This window comes from Molothrus aeneus, chromosome 6 (assembly GCF_037042795.1).
Source record: "Molothrus aeneus isolate 106 chromosome 6, BPBGC_Maene_1.0, whole genome shotgun sequence".
In the NCBI taxonomy this organism is placed as follows: domain Eukaryota; kingdom Metazoa; phylum Chordata; class Aves; order Passeriformes; family Icteridae; genus Molothrus; species Molothrus aeneus.
Genome location: NC_089651.1, coordinates 2622174 through 2637407, shown reverse-complemented (window position 1 = coordinate 2637407; position 15234 = coordinate 2622174). Strand labels below are relative to the sequence as shown.

Genomic DNA, 15234 nt, shown 5'->3' with positions numbered 1-15234 from the left:
CTGTCATGAAATGCATCTGTAGTTTAGGGCAAACGGCCCCAAGAAGGGCAGAAGTGCATCTGTCAGAGTTCCCTCTATGGCAACTTTCATCAGGAGAAAATCTACCTGAGGTAGATTGCAACACCTTTACAAACAAGGTCAATATTATGAACTTTACTTGCAAATGACAAAACAGATACAAATGGTTCCTGACAGCAACAGTGCAAAGAGTGCCTAAGCCCTAACAGCCTGTCTGCCAGGCTGCAATGTTTGCCCGTCCTCATGTAACAAAAACAGCACTTCTGAAAGTGTGAAAAACCCAGAAAATAGGCTGAGTCAGACTCTAAGCACAAATAGAAATTTGGCCATTTGCTTAGGATTGTCACAAGTTATACAGAAAAAATTTTATGCCAAACCATGAGGTCAACTGTACCTTACATGTATGGATCCAGAGTAGGGCTTTTAGTGTCAAGACAGTTGGTCTGACACCCAAATAGTGGTCACATTTCTCAGCTTAGGCAACTGCTCCTTTTGGCTAGGACAGACTCATTTTCTGCAAAGCAGCTGGTGTGGTGCCCCGTGCAGGATTTGTGACCTGTCCTGGTTTAAGGCAAATTTGGGAGAGAATCTCCAAAAGGGGCCCCTCCAGAAAGCAAAACCACACAGCCCCTCCCTCCAAGCAGGTCAGGAAGGATTCCTCGGAGAGAAGTGGAAAGAACCTGTTTATTTAACAGGCACAGCACCCCCAGCACACAAAATGAACAATACCAGGTGACACCACTCTGTCACCGCTCTGACAAAGATGACAAATTCAGAAAGTCTCTCTTGGGGGTGGTTGCTCTGTTCTCAGTCCCTCCTGTGCTGGGGCAGCTGCTGCAGCCACAAGGTGCAAACTCTCGGTGTTTCCACGTCCCAGCCCAGAGCAGGCTCGAGTGACTCCAAAAAAGGGAAAGGAGAAACAGTCCAGGGAAAAATTTGAACTGCTTAGCTAAACTAACCAGCAGAAGTGAAGAGCAAGAGCAAAGCAGAAGCAAAAGCCAAGCAAAAAGCAAAAGCAGCACCCATGTACTGCCCTGTCTGTGTGTCCCGCCAGCCGTGGGGGAGTGGCTGGTAGCAAAACCAAAACAAAACATTGGCTCTTCAGAGCCAGCCTTGAAGGCACAGAACATGATATCCAGCATGAACAGAACACAGGAATGGGGATACAGGATCACAACATCACCCTAGGACATGGCCAAAAAGGGTGGGGATCACTCCTGTGCTGTAGCTGATGGTCAGCAGCACCAGGGCCTCTCCTGCTCCTCGCACTGCCCCACCAGCCAGGGGCTGGGGACACACGAGAGCCTGGGAGGGGACACAGCCAGCACAGCAGAGCCCAGCTGAGCCCAGGGACACCCCATGCCTCAACACATCACACTCAGCAACACAAGCTGGGGGAAAGCAGAAAGGGCATGGGGATGTTTGGAATTATGGCATTTGTCAGGGACCATGGTGTGAGACAAACCCCTGCTTCTTCCAGGAAAACAGCTAAACACCTGCCAGCTGATGGGAGATGTGAATTAATTCTTTGTTTTGCTTTGCTTTAGCTGTTAAACTGTCTTTATTTCAACTTGCATCCTCCTGAATCCCTTCCCCATCCCACTGCAGAGGCAGCAGCTGTGTGCTGCTCAGCTGCCTAACACCACTAAACCACGCTGCAACCTTTTTCTTTTAGGTAAAGCTGAGCTCAATAAATAGCATGTGGCTCCTGGCCCTGTCATTGCCCTTAAAACTTGTACATAATCCACAGGTAGCAGGAGCACACAAGGATATTTCTCACGGGTTTTGGTGAACATGATAATTTTTTGCCATATTCAGCAGAACTTAAGGTGGTGTCTAGGTCAAAAGAATTCTTCCTCTGAAGTGCTGAGGTGAATGTCATCTGCATATACAGGCTTTTCCTACAAAAATCAATGTGCTCAACTTCTATGGATTAATGTGAATTCAGGACTTTAAACATCTCCATACAGAGCTGAGAGCTACATAGATCAAATGCCACTTTTCAAACAAATATCTGACTCTCCAAAGGCATTTTAGCATCTCTTTATCACTTGTGAGCAACTATCACTATCTGGTTTATACCAGAGCATAAACCACAAAGCAGGAGGGTTTTTATGATGCACACAAGTATCCACGACAGTCAAGGAGACAAATACACTTATTAAAAGAGGACAAAACTAAAACTCACAGGGTCCCTAAAAGACACCCTTTAACCTCAGCAAACTTTGAAGCTCAGGTTCTAAACCAGAATACTGAATAAAGCAAACTGTTAACAAGAAAGCTTAAAGCACACTCATTTGTTACCATACCAAGTATCATACCAAAAGCCCATCTCACATGAACCAAATGTTCAGAGTACATCCCAGATGCAAAACATCATCAAACCAAGCCTGAGCAATTAAAAGCAGATTCTAGAAATAAGAGGGAGAAATTAATTCAATGGGTTCTTTCAAGATATCAAAAGAAGAAAAGCTCCTCTCCCACAAATTAAACAAGAAACCCTTAGAGCAAGATACATCTGAGATAAAAAACTGTATTAGAATATCTATGAAACAAGTAGTAGCCAATTAAGCCTATCTTACAATCAGAAAACAAAACAGGAAGAATATGCATCAAAATGTGCACAAATAAGGCCTTGCAGCAAAATGAACCCCAAAATAAAATGCTATCAGAACAAAGAGGTAAAACCATGATTAAATGGCTAATGCCATTTCTATTTTGTCATTAATTACAACCATTATTAAATGGCTAATGCCATCTCTATTTTGTCATGAAAATTCTAAAAAAAATACAAACTAAGATTGCTTCTGGGGTTTGTCCCAAGGTGTTTATTGAGTAAGAACTGGCAGTTCTGAATTCTGCTTCTATTCCATCTGCCTGCCGCAGAGGGATGCGCTGGTCTCTGGCCCAAGACCTGCAGAACAGGGATCTTCACTCTGGCACTTACAGAACCTGAGGCATGATAAGCCTTTACGGCTTTGGAACAGCCCCTCTTCACAAAATACATGCAGCCTTTGTGTTTCCTTTGTTTTCCCTTTGTCTCAGGCTCCTCTCAACCCCAAAGTTGATTTATCTAGTACAATAAGATAGGTGCAATTGTGAAAAGAACGAGGCTTTTGATTTCAACTCTTTCTGCACTGCTACAAAAGCTAAATTTAAAATTCAGTCAAGCCACAAGAAACCTTTTTTTCTAAACAGCTTCTGCCCCCCTTCCAAAACCACATCTGCTGAGAAGTTAATTGCTTTACAGGGTATCTTGTCACAGGATCATCTCATCAAGGGGTTCATGTCATCACTGGAGGATTTGTACGTAATCATAAAATAACCTCATCCATATTCCAGAGCCAATTTGCTGCAGTGATGGAAGGCAAGTGCAGGCTGAGGATGGAGCTTTGCCTTTGCTGCCAGGCTCATGCCAGGGCCCTGCCCCTGGTGCTGCCTCAGCTCTGTGCAAAGGCACTCTGCCCTCCCTGGAGCTGCCACGGCCTCTGGAACACCAGGGCCTCTTTCCCTGCTCCTCAGCTCTTCCTGCAGGTTCTTCCAATAGCCCACATTTCCCTTTTCCCATGGTGTTTTCCAACTGTCCAGTTTAGTCTTGGTTGTTTGAAAGATAACATTGCAGTCCCTCCACAAATAACTAATTGGCCATGACTGGGGAGGTGTATGAAACAGACAGTAAACATAGAACAAGCCATTATATTGGTTCTAAAATTAAATTTAGATGGAAACTGCCAGCAGACAGGCAGAAAAGCACTCTGCAGGGACAGCACATTTCTCACAACATCTGACACACTGGGGAGGTGAAAGCATGGTTCTGCTCAAGTCAATGAGAGTTCTCACTGCAGACTGCACTGGGGTGTTCCCCAGGGATGCTGCATGGCACATCTCTCAGACAAGTTTAAGGTGAGTAGCTGGTGTGACAGAGAAAAATTCAGCTTGGGCTGAAAAACTCCAAGTTGCCTTAGTTAGCACAGTGGTAGTTATTAGTTATTTGCTTTCACTACTGTTGTGCTGAAGAGGATGCCATTAAAACTGTAGCCCAATTAAGTAATGCAGTTTCCACTGATTCTTTCATTTACTGCCTGCTCTCAGATCCAAGGACAAGTTACAGGACTGGCAATTGCATGTTACCTTACTCCTGTGCCAAGGATCAAGCTACCAACCTCCTCCCTACTGCTTCTTCCATGCATCCTTCCATTGGCAAGACAGATCACAAAACAAGGATTCTTCATATCATTAAAATATTTGAAGTGGAAGCCACTTTAATGGAATATTTTAAAATATTAAAATATTATATAAAATATTAAAATATTATATTAAAAATATTATATTAAAAATATTTAAAGTGGAAGAGGAAGCCACTGCCCCAGAGCCCCCTTGGTGTTCCCAAGCCCTGCCACCTTCCACCTCTGAGCACCCCACATGCCTCCAGCTCCTCAGAGCCAAGGAACAAATGTGACTGATCCTGCACCACTGCCCTTTAGAGAGCTGTCAGTTTTGTGTCACCCAATCATGAAATAATGAGAACTGTCAGGTTCTGGGGTATTAAGAAATTCAATCAAGCAGACTCTACCTCCCTGCAGCCAGCTTGAGGATTTTGTAAAGATTGGATTCCTAGAATAATTACCTTCTGGGTAACAGTGCTAAACTGCCAAAGAAAGACACCTCAAGTGTTAAAGCACTCCATAAAGCTCTGGGCTGGTTTCACAGCTCTCAGCAGCCTCAGCCCTGTTTGAACAATCGCCCTCTCAAGCCCCACCACACTCAGGAGGTTTCAGATCTTTTGGAAAGACTCTGCACTATTTGCTACATGGAGACTCAGGTCTCAAGTCTGCTGTTGAATAGTTCAGAGGGGTTCTCACCTGTTCTTTGGCAAAGATCTAAAAGTATTTAACTAGAATTGGGCTATACTTTTCTCAATTCTGCTCCAATATTATCCTATGTGATTTGTAGTTCTAAACTCCAGAATTAAGCTAACTACTTCAAATGGAAGAGTTCATTTATTTCTTAGATCTCAGTTAATCTGTCTGTCTGGAGCAAGATAATTGTTTTTACAATCTGACAAGAAAAAGCTCAAAACATTTGCTTTACCTGGCTGACTCCTAAATTACTATGATCATCCCTCTGTCCATATGAACCCCACATCAACAAATAAAAAAGAAATAGAGCCAAGTAATAGGAGACTTCTCCCGAAAAAAGTTCACAGAAAAATATCCAAGTACATTTCAAACTGTGCAAGCTAAATTTTCAGAGACTGCTTTTGTAACTAACCAAACCAATTTAAAGATTTACTGCTTTATACATGCCTACATGTATATTGGACCAATATACAAATATTTGAGAATTTGGTAATACAACTAGTCACACACTTTTGGAAACTACTAAACCACCTAAGGCTTGCCAGTCTTGATTTAAGATCATTTCCTCTGCCATTATCCATCCTCTCCCTCTGACACACCCAGAGCATGAAAGTACAAGGAATGCAAGGTGGCAAAGGTAAAGCATAACACAATATTCCTGTCCTGTTGAAGCCACCAACCTGTCTACCAACACTGACAATTCAACAGAAAGCACCACAAGTCCCTGTGGCATTCACATTCTCTGAAAAATCCCTTCACCCAGGATTTTGCTCCTGGGAAGCTGAGAAGCCTCAGAGAAAAGAAAAACAATTCTTCTCTCATTTGCTTCTCCTGTGCTGTGCTCCTGTGGAATGTGTTTGGAGATTGTTTACCCACAGGTGATTGTTTCATTGGTTTCATGTGAGTTGTTTTCACTCTTTGGCCAATCAGTGCCAACCTGTGTCAGGACTCTGGAAAGTCAGGAGTTTCCATTATTATCTTTTCAGCCTTCTGTAAGTATCCTTTCTGTATTCTTTAGTATAGTTTAGTATAGTATTCTTTAATATAATATAGTATCATAAAGTAAAAAAATTAGCCTTCTGAGAACATGGAGTCAGATCCATCATTCCTCCCTGCCATGGGGCACCCACAAATACAATAAGTCCCCAGTTCTGACTGGGGGAGGGGGGACCAAAACCATTGCTGAGTCTACATTCAGCAGGATATTGGGCTTTGCAGGCACCAAACCCTGCCCCGAGCTCCTATGGAAGACCCTTAATCAAACGCCAGGAGAATGATTCTGCTCCTCTCCTGACATCAGCAGCAGCTGGAGCAGCTCCCAAAAGGAGCCCAAAGCAGATTCCATGCTGAACAGGAGCTTGTGAGGCCTCTCTGCTGAAGCTCAGTGCCCAGGTACCTGTGCAAGTGATGTCTGCCTTCTGGGGGTGGCCAAAGGGTCTCAGACAGGTAGGAACAGATATGGATTGTTACCTTTTTTGTCCTCAACTACTTTTTCAGCACTTTCATAAATATTCATGCATTCTCACAATTTTATCAATGCAGTATACAAAGGAGCTCAAAATATTTTTGGGGGATTAAAAATAAATTTTCATCATAATTGAGGACTGGATTAAAACATATCATTCAGTCTTTGGTCACACCCATGCCACCATTCTGCTGATGCATTAGCTATTCAGTGAAAAACCCTAGCTATTTAAAAGCTCCTTTAAAAAGAAAATAATGCTGACTGTATCCTCAACATTTCCTTGCAGCTAACTGCAGTAACTGTGATGATGGAGACTGATGGCAGCTGATGTGGTATGCCAGCTGGAGATCTCCCTCATGCTAAACATTTTACAGCCTTTCTGCCAAACAAAAGAAAGAACTCGTAGGTGACAATGAACCAGTCCACAATTCCACAGTTCTGAGGTTGGGTGCACCCATGATGCACAATTACACCACTCTACCCAAGTAAACATTTCTCTGGCAGCTTTTGCAATACAGCTTGGAGAGCAGAGAAGCAATCTGGGTCACAAACTCATATTCAAGCAGCGAGACTGAATTACCTAGCTGCACAGCACTGTCACCACACCATTTTCCCTCTCAAGAGAAAGTGTTTTACAGTAACTAAAGCAGCAAATCCCTCTTTTAAATGCATCATTTAACCTTCTTTAAATTTATTACACTTTAATTAAAGTCACGGAACTTTGTTTAGATCAGTTGAAAACCTCAGGTTGGCAGCCACAATATCTCATTTATAAGAACTCGGACGTCTTGGATTCCCGTATTTGGAGGATGTTACTTTAATTTATTTATTTTTCCAATTAAAAAGTTCTCACTGCTCATGCATTTTTTATTCCCTAATGCGCTGTTCTAACATAAAAGAAGCAGACAACATGTTTTTTCAGTTGGAGACTACTTCCAAGCCTGCTCCAGTTTTATAATCTATTCTCTTATGCTCTTACCAACCCCCTCCATCAAACAGCTAAGATATCCATCAAAACCACAGGATGTATTCCCAGCAAAAGGCACTCCAGCACGGATTTCCACTGGAAGAACATTAATTTTTTCATCAAAACATCTTTCTCTCCCTTCTATGCCCACAGAGTTCAAGAAAAGGAAGATGGATACTGTCTGAATAGATGAGTACCTTTGTATCAATATGGCTGATGATAAGTAAAACAGAAAACAACAAAAAAAAAAGAATAAATGAAATACCTTTCAGGCTTACCCCTCCAGATTAATCAGCTACACTGAGAACAACTTGGAATTTCTATTTTGCAACAAATTAAATTTTCAATAAATACATTTTGATACAGTACCTGCCACCTCCTAACTTGTAGGCTCCATGTTATTCCCGCACTCTTCTCAACACCATTGAATGTTTCTGTGTTTCAAATAACATATTTCTGTGCTATTGCTGCCATAGGGGACAAACATCTCAGGGGACAGTCAGGTGCCATAGGAAACCATACAGACTCTACAGCTAAAACTAATTCCCAGAGAAAACAACCATCCCAGATATTGACAGCCTCTTGGGTTGCAAATCTCCCAACAGCACAGGTATGAACAGAGGCCCAAGCTGAGGAAAAGCATGGCAGAGTTAATTTGATCATACATACATATACAGAAATATCTATTGGTACTACTGGTTATTTAAGGATAATGATGCAGTTTCTCTAGCTGGATCTAAACATTCACCAGAAAATCCTTGACAACCCCTTTTTGCCTAGAGCAGGGAGGCACAGATCCTACCAAAAGCAGCAAAATTAATTTTCATGTCGCTTTGAGCACAGGTTTTACTTGTGCATCAGTAGGTGCATTTATAATTAATGCAGTCTTTTCATTTTTCTAAGCCTTCAGAACCTTACTAGACTGTGAAATGCATGTTAGCAAGGGCACCCACAGCTTCTCATGTCAGTTTTCTGAGACATTCCTGGCTAGCACAAAAGCTCTTCAAGTCAGTAAGGAGAGTCCAGGGATGCTCAGCAGGTTTCTAGTCTGGACTCCAAGGTATCTTTTTTCTGTCCATGAAGAAGGGCTGAGAAATCTGGGGCTGCTCAGCCTTGGGAAAGCTCCTTGCTCAGATGTCCTTGCAGCAGCTTCCAGTTCCTAAAGGGGCCACAAGAGAACTGGAGAGGGACTTTGGACAAGGAAACAAAGTGATAGGACAAGGGAAAATGGCTTCAAATCAAAGTGGGGTGGGTTTAGATTAGGTAAATGGGAAGAAATTCTTCACTGTGAGGTCCTGGCATGGGCTGCCCTGAGAAGCTGTGGCTGACCCATCCCTGAAGTGTCCAAGGCCAGCTTGGATGGGGCTTGGAGCCACCTGGGATAGTGAAAGGTGTCCCTGCCCATGGCAGGGGACTGGAACAAGATGATCTTTAAAAGCCCTTCCAACCCAAACCATTCTATGATTCCTGAGTCAGCAGTTCCAAGCTCTAACATCAAACTCAGCTGCAATTCCCACTCCTTGTTCTTGAAGGAGCACTAAAAGGAGCCAGCGAGATGCAGCAGGAGCTGATTTCAAAAGGACCTGTACTTGGGCAAATAAACCTCCTTTGATACATGTGCTTCCCCCTCCACATGACACCTCATTAGAACAGAGACAACTGCACTGTTTTAAAGGTGATGCTTTAAAGCACTACAGGTCTTTGCTATTTCCCAAGTACTTTTTCCCCTAGCCTACCAAGGTCTGAAAAACAAAGCTGGCTTTGAATTGAATCCAAAAGATAATCAAGTACAAATGTCAAAAAAATTTCACAAATCAGAGTAATGCAGGTGATAGGGCTGGGAAGAGAAAAAGTAGATTTGACTATCTGTTTACAAATTAAAAGCTTCTTCTCCAATGCTTTCTGATCAGCTGCAGTTCTTGGAGGCCAGAGTACCACAGTATGAATCCTGTAGCAAAACTAGGCTGTGACTGGATATTTTTCCCAATGCAAACACTTGCAATGCACTCTCAGGTACAGATTAACTTTAGTAACACTGCATTCACAAATCCTTCCCTCACAATAGCCTTCCAAATATATAACACATTACCACAGTCCTAAACAAAAGAAACAATGCATTTGTGCAAATTCAGCCATGTCTGTAAGGAAGCCATGTTGCCAGCCCCTAAAGAAATACAAGTCATTAATTTTGGCAGTCAGTTGTTTTTTTTTTTTCTTTTCCCTTTTTGTTTTGCTGGCAAACAAAGTAAACAAAAAGCTGCGAACTTTAACTAGATAGGTAGACAGGAAGCTAAATTCTTGTTCTGATGACTCAAACCTCTGCAGGAGGTGGGACAGGTGACTATATTGACTGCACTCATATCCTGTTTCCTCCTGTTCATTCAAGTCTGCAGAAGCATCACTTCTCACTGGGCATCCTGAACCAGCCTAAAATGGTGATATTTACACACAGAGTCCACAGCCCTTCACGTGGGACTCTCTCACACTTCCAGCTGAGCTTCCCTAACATTAACGTGAAGAAGGCTGAGGGTTTCCAGTAGTGCTCAGAAGTACCCCTCATTGACTTGCTCTTCATTTTCAAAGCTCTGACATTTCTTGCACTGTCCTAAGAAAATGCCATGATAAACAAGATGTTGACTCCTTTTCTGAGTGCAAAGATATAAAGGGTTTTAAGATTCAATCAAAGTAACACCCACATTCACAAAATTCTCTAATTAATTGAACAGTGATGCTTCAGCTGACTCAGGAACTTAGACTTCCTATTTTTTCCCCATCTCGTTTAAACTTCCACTATGATCTGTCCTCAAGTCATGCTTTCAGAACTATTTCCATTACTCTTCCACAGGAGTTGCCATAAAACACCATAATACATAAAATACACCACAATGCACAGCCAAACACAGACATCCTGGAATGGATTTATGCTGGGAGCAACCTTAGGATGTAGCACCTTAAGGGACATGGCTGGATGGACCAGCCCTGTTTAGGGCTACCTGACAGAGATGGCTGGACACATTTGTCACCTCATATGACAGCACAGCTCATTCCATAATTGTATTTATCTATTTCTTGTTTACTGTAAAGAAAATCAGGTCACAACCATGGCTCTGTGCAGTTCTCCTGTCCCCAGAAAGAATTCTGCACCAGACAGCCATTTTGTGTTGTCTTCATTTTAAATCCTGTACAAGAAAGCAGCCAGATAAACAATTTGCTAAAAAGGGTCTTCCCAAAACACATTTGCTGTTCAAAAAAAAAAAAAAAAAAATCAAAGTAGATAACAAAGAACCTGTACCAAAACCCAGTATGTCAATAAACAAAGAAAGAAGCATTCTGTTGAAAGCAAAGAAATAGTATAACAGATAAATAATGGGAACATAAATAAATCAAATGACTGAAATTAAGAGAATCTTTGCAAACTGTGGATTTCATGCCCCAATGAACTTAAAATTACTCTCAGCATTTAATTGCTTCTAAGGTCCAAATAAGGTCCAATAAGCAACATTCCTTCAGATTAGATTTTTCAGTAGTTAATGGAGTTGCAGAAAATGGTTGTAACATTCCTCTCAAAACAGTATCTCATAATTACTTGAGTCAAAATTCAAACTTTTTCAAATGTTCCTTTAACTCCTATAATACTCATCTAACTTTATTCTGCCTGTCTTCACAAAATGAAGACTTTGAAAAAAATATCTGCTACCATCACCCAATCCTTTAAGTGCCACGATCCCAAAATTTACATGCTGATCCTCTCACTGAATGTGAAGGATTTTTTTTTCCCTTCATTTTGGTGCAATAAGATACAAAAGTAATGGTTTGTTTTCCTCATTCATAAAGACTATCATCAAAGTCCCAATTTCAAGCTCTCTGAATTTCTTCCTCATCAGTTGCTAAGCCTGAAGTCTACAATACATTGTGAGATCAAGTCCCAAGGCAAGAGAGATTCTAGGTTTGATGATTTTCATTCTCTGAAATCCTGGCAATATGCCATCTCACCACAACTTCTAATGGAAAAGACAGAATAACCTTCAGAAAACAAAAAACTCTGGTTCCAGTCATGCAAAAAGAAGCTTTCAGGTTTCTCAGAAGTTTCCAAATGCGGCAGCACGTGGAAAAATCAGTAAAAGCTACATTGTCTGATTATGCAAAATAAAATTAAAGTGTCTCTGATGCATCTATCTATCCTTCAGGCTCTCAGGTACGCTGAGTGAAGCAGCTCACAACAGAACAGACTGCACACCCATCCATCACACTTAAATGCAATCACTGGCAAACATAACTGCTCAGCTACTGCCTAAACTACAGAGATGCATTTAATACTCCCCCATCAGCAATCAACCTTTTCCACATTTGTTCATAATCACAATGAATTGTTCCATTTTAATACCTGGTTTTCCTTCTCTTATCCCAGGGCAGTTCAGCATACTTCTAGAATGAGACATTTTCCAATTTGATTCCCGTCACTAGAGATTACTTTTCAAAGGATTCCAGATGACAGAAAGTGTTTGCTTACCTGTTGCAGTCCACGTGGAGCAGCAGGTGAGAGGCACTTAGGGACACAGCAATCCTGTGCCACTGCCCATCTGCCAGGCGGTAGGGGAACACCTCTGTCCTCATCTTCCCATGAAACCTGTAGTGGTACCTGATCTCATCCCGCAGGCCACTGCTCTCCAGCTCAAAATAGCTGCAGTGAAAAGATGGAGAATCAGTTCCACTTTTGGGATATGCCCTCTGAAAGAGACTGTCGCTTTCTTCTGAACTGGCAAGACTTCTTTAAACAAATGCCACAATCTAAAGAGGTTACTCAGCATGGATTAGCTACTAATTATTTTTTTTTAAAAGGAGCAGAGAGACAAGGCTATACATTCAGAGCATACAAAACCAGCAATACTAATTACTGAAAACAGCTCCAAGTACCACTCGTTAGCCAAGGAAACTGAAGTCCTCTTTTCACCCATAGAAAACTACAAGAAACCAAGCCTTATTCTTTTCACCAAAATATTTTGTATGACTGCAGGCTTTGTAAGAAATTGAAAAATAAAGAACAGTACATATATCACTACCACAAACAAATAAAAAGCCATTAAGGTAAGAAACCACCTGGTAATCATTAAATTTGTATTTACTACTTGCAAATCCAGTTAAAATACCACAACTGTTTATTTTTAGGACTCCCCTACATGCAATTGTGCTTAACTCATTTTCTGACTTTTATTGTTACTGCCGTTATCGTTCAGCTTTACAAGGAAAGGACAAAACCTCTTGGCTGGATTAGGTGTCTCCAAATCTGGCATAAAGCATCCAACAATCAAAACCTTCACACAGCTGTCAGACTCACAGGAGAGCTAATGAAATGGGGTTATTAATTGACTTCACAGGGCTGTGGGGGGAGCCAGTTCTTTCTCCAGGATGAATTTATACACTGACAGTATAAATAGTGAAGTCTTCTCTTGGACCTCACCAAGTATTTGCATCATATCGAATCTTTTTCCTGCTAAAATGAAGCTGTGTCTATAGAAACAGGTGATGCAGACCTCCCTTCATGGTAGAAATAGCTCTACAAGAAAGTAAAGATGTCAGATTGTCCAGATAGTCCTTTCCCCCATCTGCCTCCACAGTGTTTTGTTTTTCCCCGTTGGCCAATACCAATTTAACATGGCATTTGAGAGATAGGTGCTGATTTGGGGCAGGATGGGAAAAATTACAGTAATGAAATCCACTTCCAAAAAAATAAATGTAACACAAACCAATAAATATTGGAGTGCCAATTTTCATTTTCCCACAAGCCTTTTACACTGCTTGGCCCTACCAGCCTGTGTGCACAATCATTACATGGGGGCTGTGCACTTCTTCAAGATTAGATCTTACCAATGAAGCTGAGGGTTTCCAACATAACTGGAAAAAAAGAGTTTCTTGGGAGGAAACTTAGGTGATAAAACACATGTGCAAGACATCACAACAGGCTGGGAAAGGGAACACAAAGACAGTAAGTCTTCACCAAATGTGAAATTCAAGCCCTCCTCCATCCTGCCAATCATATTTTTCATGCAACATAAAAGCATTACTGGGTCATATGAATCAAAGGCTCGAGTGACAAAGTAAAACACACAAGGAGGTAAAGGTAAAATCAGTGCTGAATAAAAACACAGCAGGCATAGGTACAAACAAAATGCATGCAGTACAGAGTGGAAAAAAAGACTGGTGTTGTGAAGGAACTGGTACAAGGAGAGCAGAAAAGGAGGGGTTTTCTAAATAGTAGAGTGTTGATTAACTACAGCCAACACCCATTAAAATACCTAAATAACATTCACAGGAAATCTGGAGAAGATTTATTATTTCAATGCTCAGTAACAGTATAGTCAATATCCAGAAGATTCTGCTGCTGGTGTTCCTAAGCAAGAAGAGCACTACAGGAAAAGTACTGTCAGTGATGTCATACTTAAACATTTTGTAATTTCCATCTGCTGTCATAGCACAAAAGGAAGTGAGACAGGAAACTGGAAAAAAAATTAAAATGATGGAGAAGTACATAACATCCACACACAAAGTATTTGTATGTATATACATAGAGATATAGGGTTGATCACAGAGGCTTAAGAGCCCAAAAACAAGACAATCTCCTGTTGCAGGAAGCAAATTGCTTCCTGAGGTCATTCTTCATAATCTCCAATAGCCACAGAGCTGATCACTCACCACACAATGATTTCTTTGTTAATGTAAAGGAAACAGTGCAGCCCTGGAAAGGTCAGTCTGATACTGCAGTTAATCACATCAGTGCTCTATTATTTGTACAGCACAGGGAATTGCAAAGCTTCTCACCTGACAAGCTTTAGTGTCAATAGTTACCTCAGGACTGAGAACAGCTTGTTGCTTAGGAATCGAGCTTGTTGTCAACCTCCTGACTAATTTATATAGTACAGAACAGATTACTTAAAATTTCATGTAATAGCTAGTGCTAACATTTTTATAGATGTGCACCTAATGCTGGAAGTGCCACGGGACTGTATTAAACACCATGTTTTACCTCTTCAGCGGCAGGAAAAGGAGGGTGACAGCAGACAAATTCTGCACCTACTCTTCACCACCCTTCAACAAGTGCAAATCACAAACAGTTACACCCAGAGAGACATCAGTGAACAGCAGCCAACATAATCCCAACAGCAGAAACTACTGGGTTACCCCAGCACATCGCTCTCTCTCTTGTATTTAAAAAAACTAAAGGCAATGTAAACCAACACTCTTGTGTTGGTTTTTTTTTAAAGATGCAGAAATTCACACAGAGACCTTGATTACACTAACACTTCACGATGTTCTGGGTTCAGAAGTTGTCTTTTCTCTACCAGAATAGAAGTCACATGCAAACAGATTTCTCTTTTTTTTCCTCCTTCCACGATACTCTGGGGGAAAGGAGCCTCTTCCAAAGCAGTGGCACAAAGGCCAGTGCACATGCTCTGCTTCAGAGCTCTAATCTGAAAATTGGGGAATGGAAGACAAATGAGGGGAAAAACAAACTCAGGCAAGTAATCATCAACTGGTGAAAAAATAATTAGTAAACACAGAGGAAATAAATGGAATTTTTTTTAATCGCTATCTTATCTTCAGATGCCATTGTACATTTTTTTATCCACGATAAAACAACAGATAAAAATGGGGAGGGGGAAAAATTAATAGAAGGTACCATACAAGAGACAGGAAAATTGACTGATGTCTACCAGGTGTTTTGAAGATACTTTCCAGTATTTTGTCAGGAACACCAAGAAAACAGAGGATTGGAATAAATCAGGGTTCCTGAACAGACTGCAACACCTGGGACCACCTGAATATATGTATCATGATTCAGTGTGAACTTCCAGTGCTGCCATGAAATGCACTCCAAAAGCCCAAGAAAGAACCCTGAGTGTTGTGACAATCTCTGATTCTGCATCACA

General features: G+C 41.3%; 1 protein-coding gene across 2 annotated transcripts in view; it reads right to left on the bottom strand.

Annotated features, from left to right (window-relative positions):
* The window catches only part of NELL1 (neural EGFL like 1), a 316106-nt gene that overhangs the window by 259584 nt on the left and 41288 nt on the right, over window positions 1-15234 (bottom strand). For both annotated transcript variants that reach the window (XM_066551385.1, XM_066551386.1), the window contains exon 4: window positions 11820-11990. In XM_066551385.1, the coding sequence (XP_066407482.1) occupies window positions 11820-11990 (171 nt within the window). The remainder of the gene's footprint in view (window positions 1-11819; window positions 11991-15234) is intronic.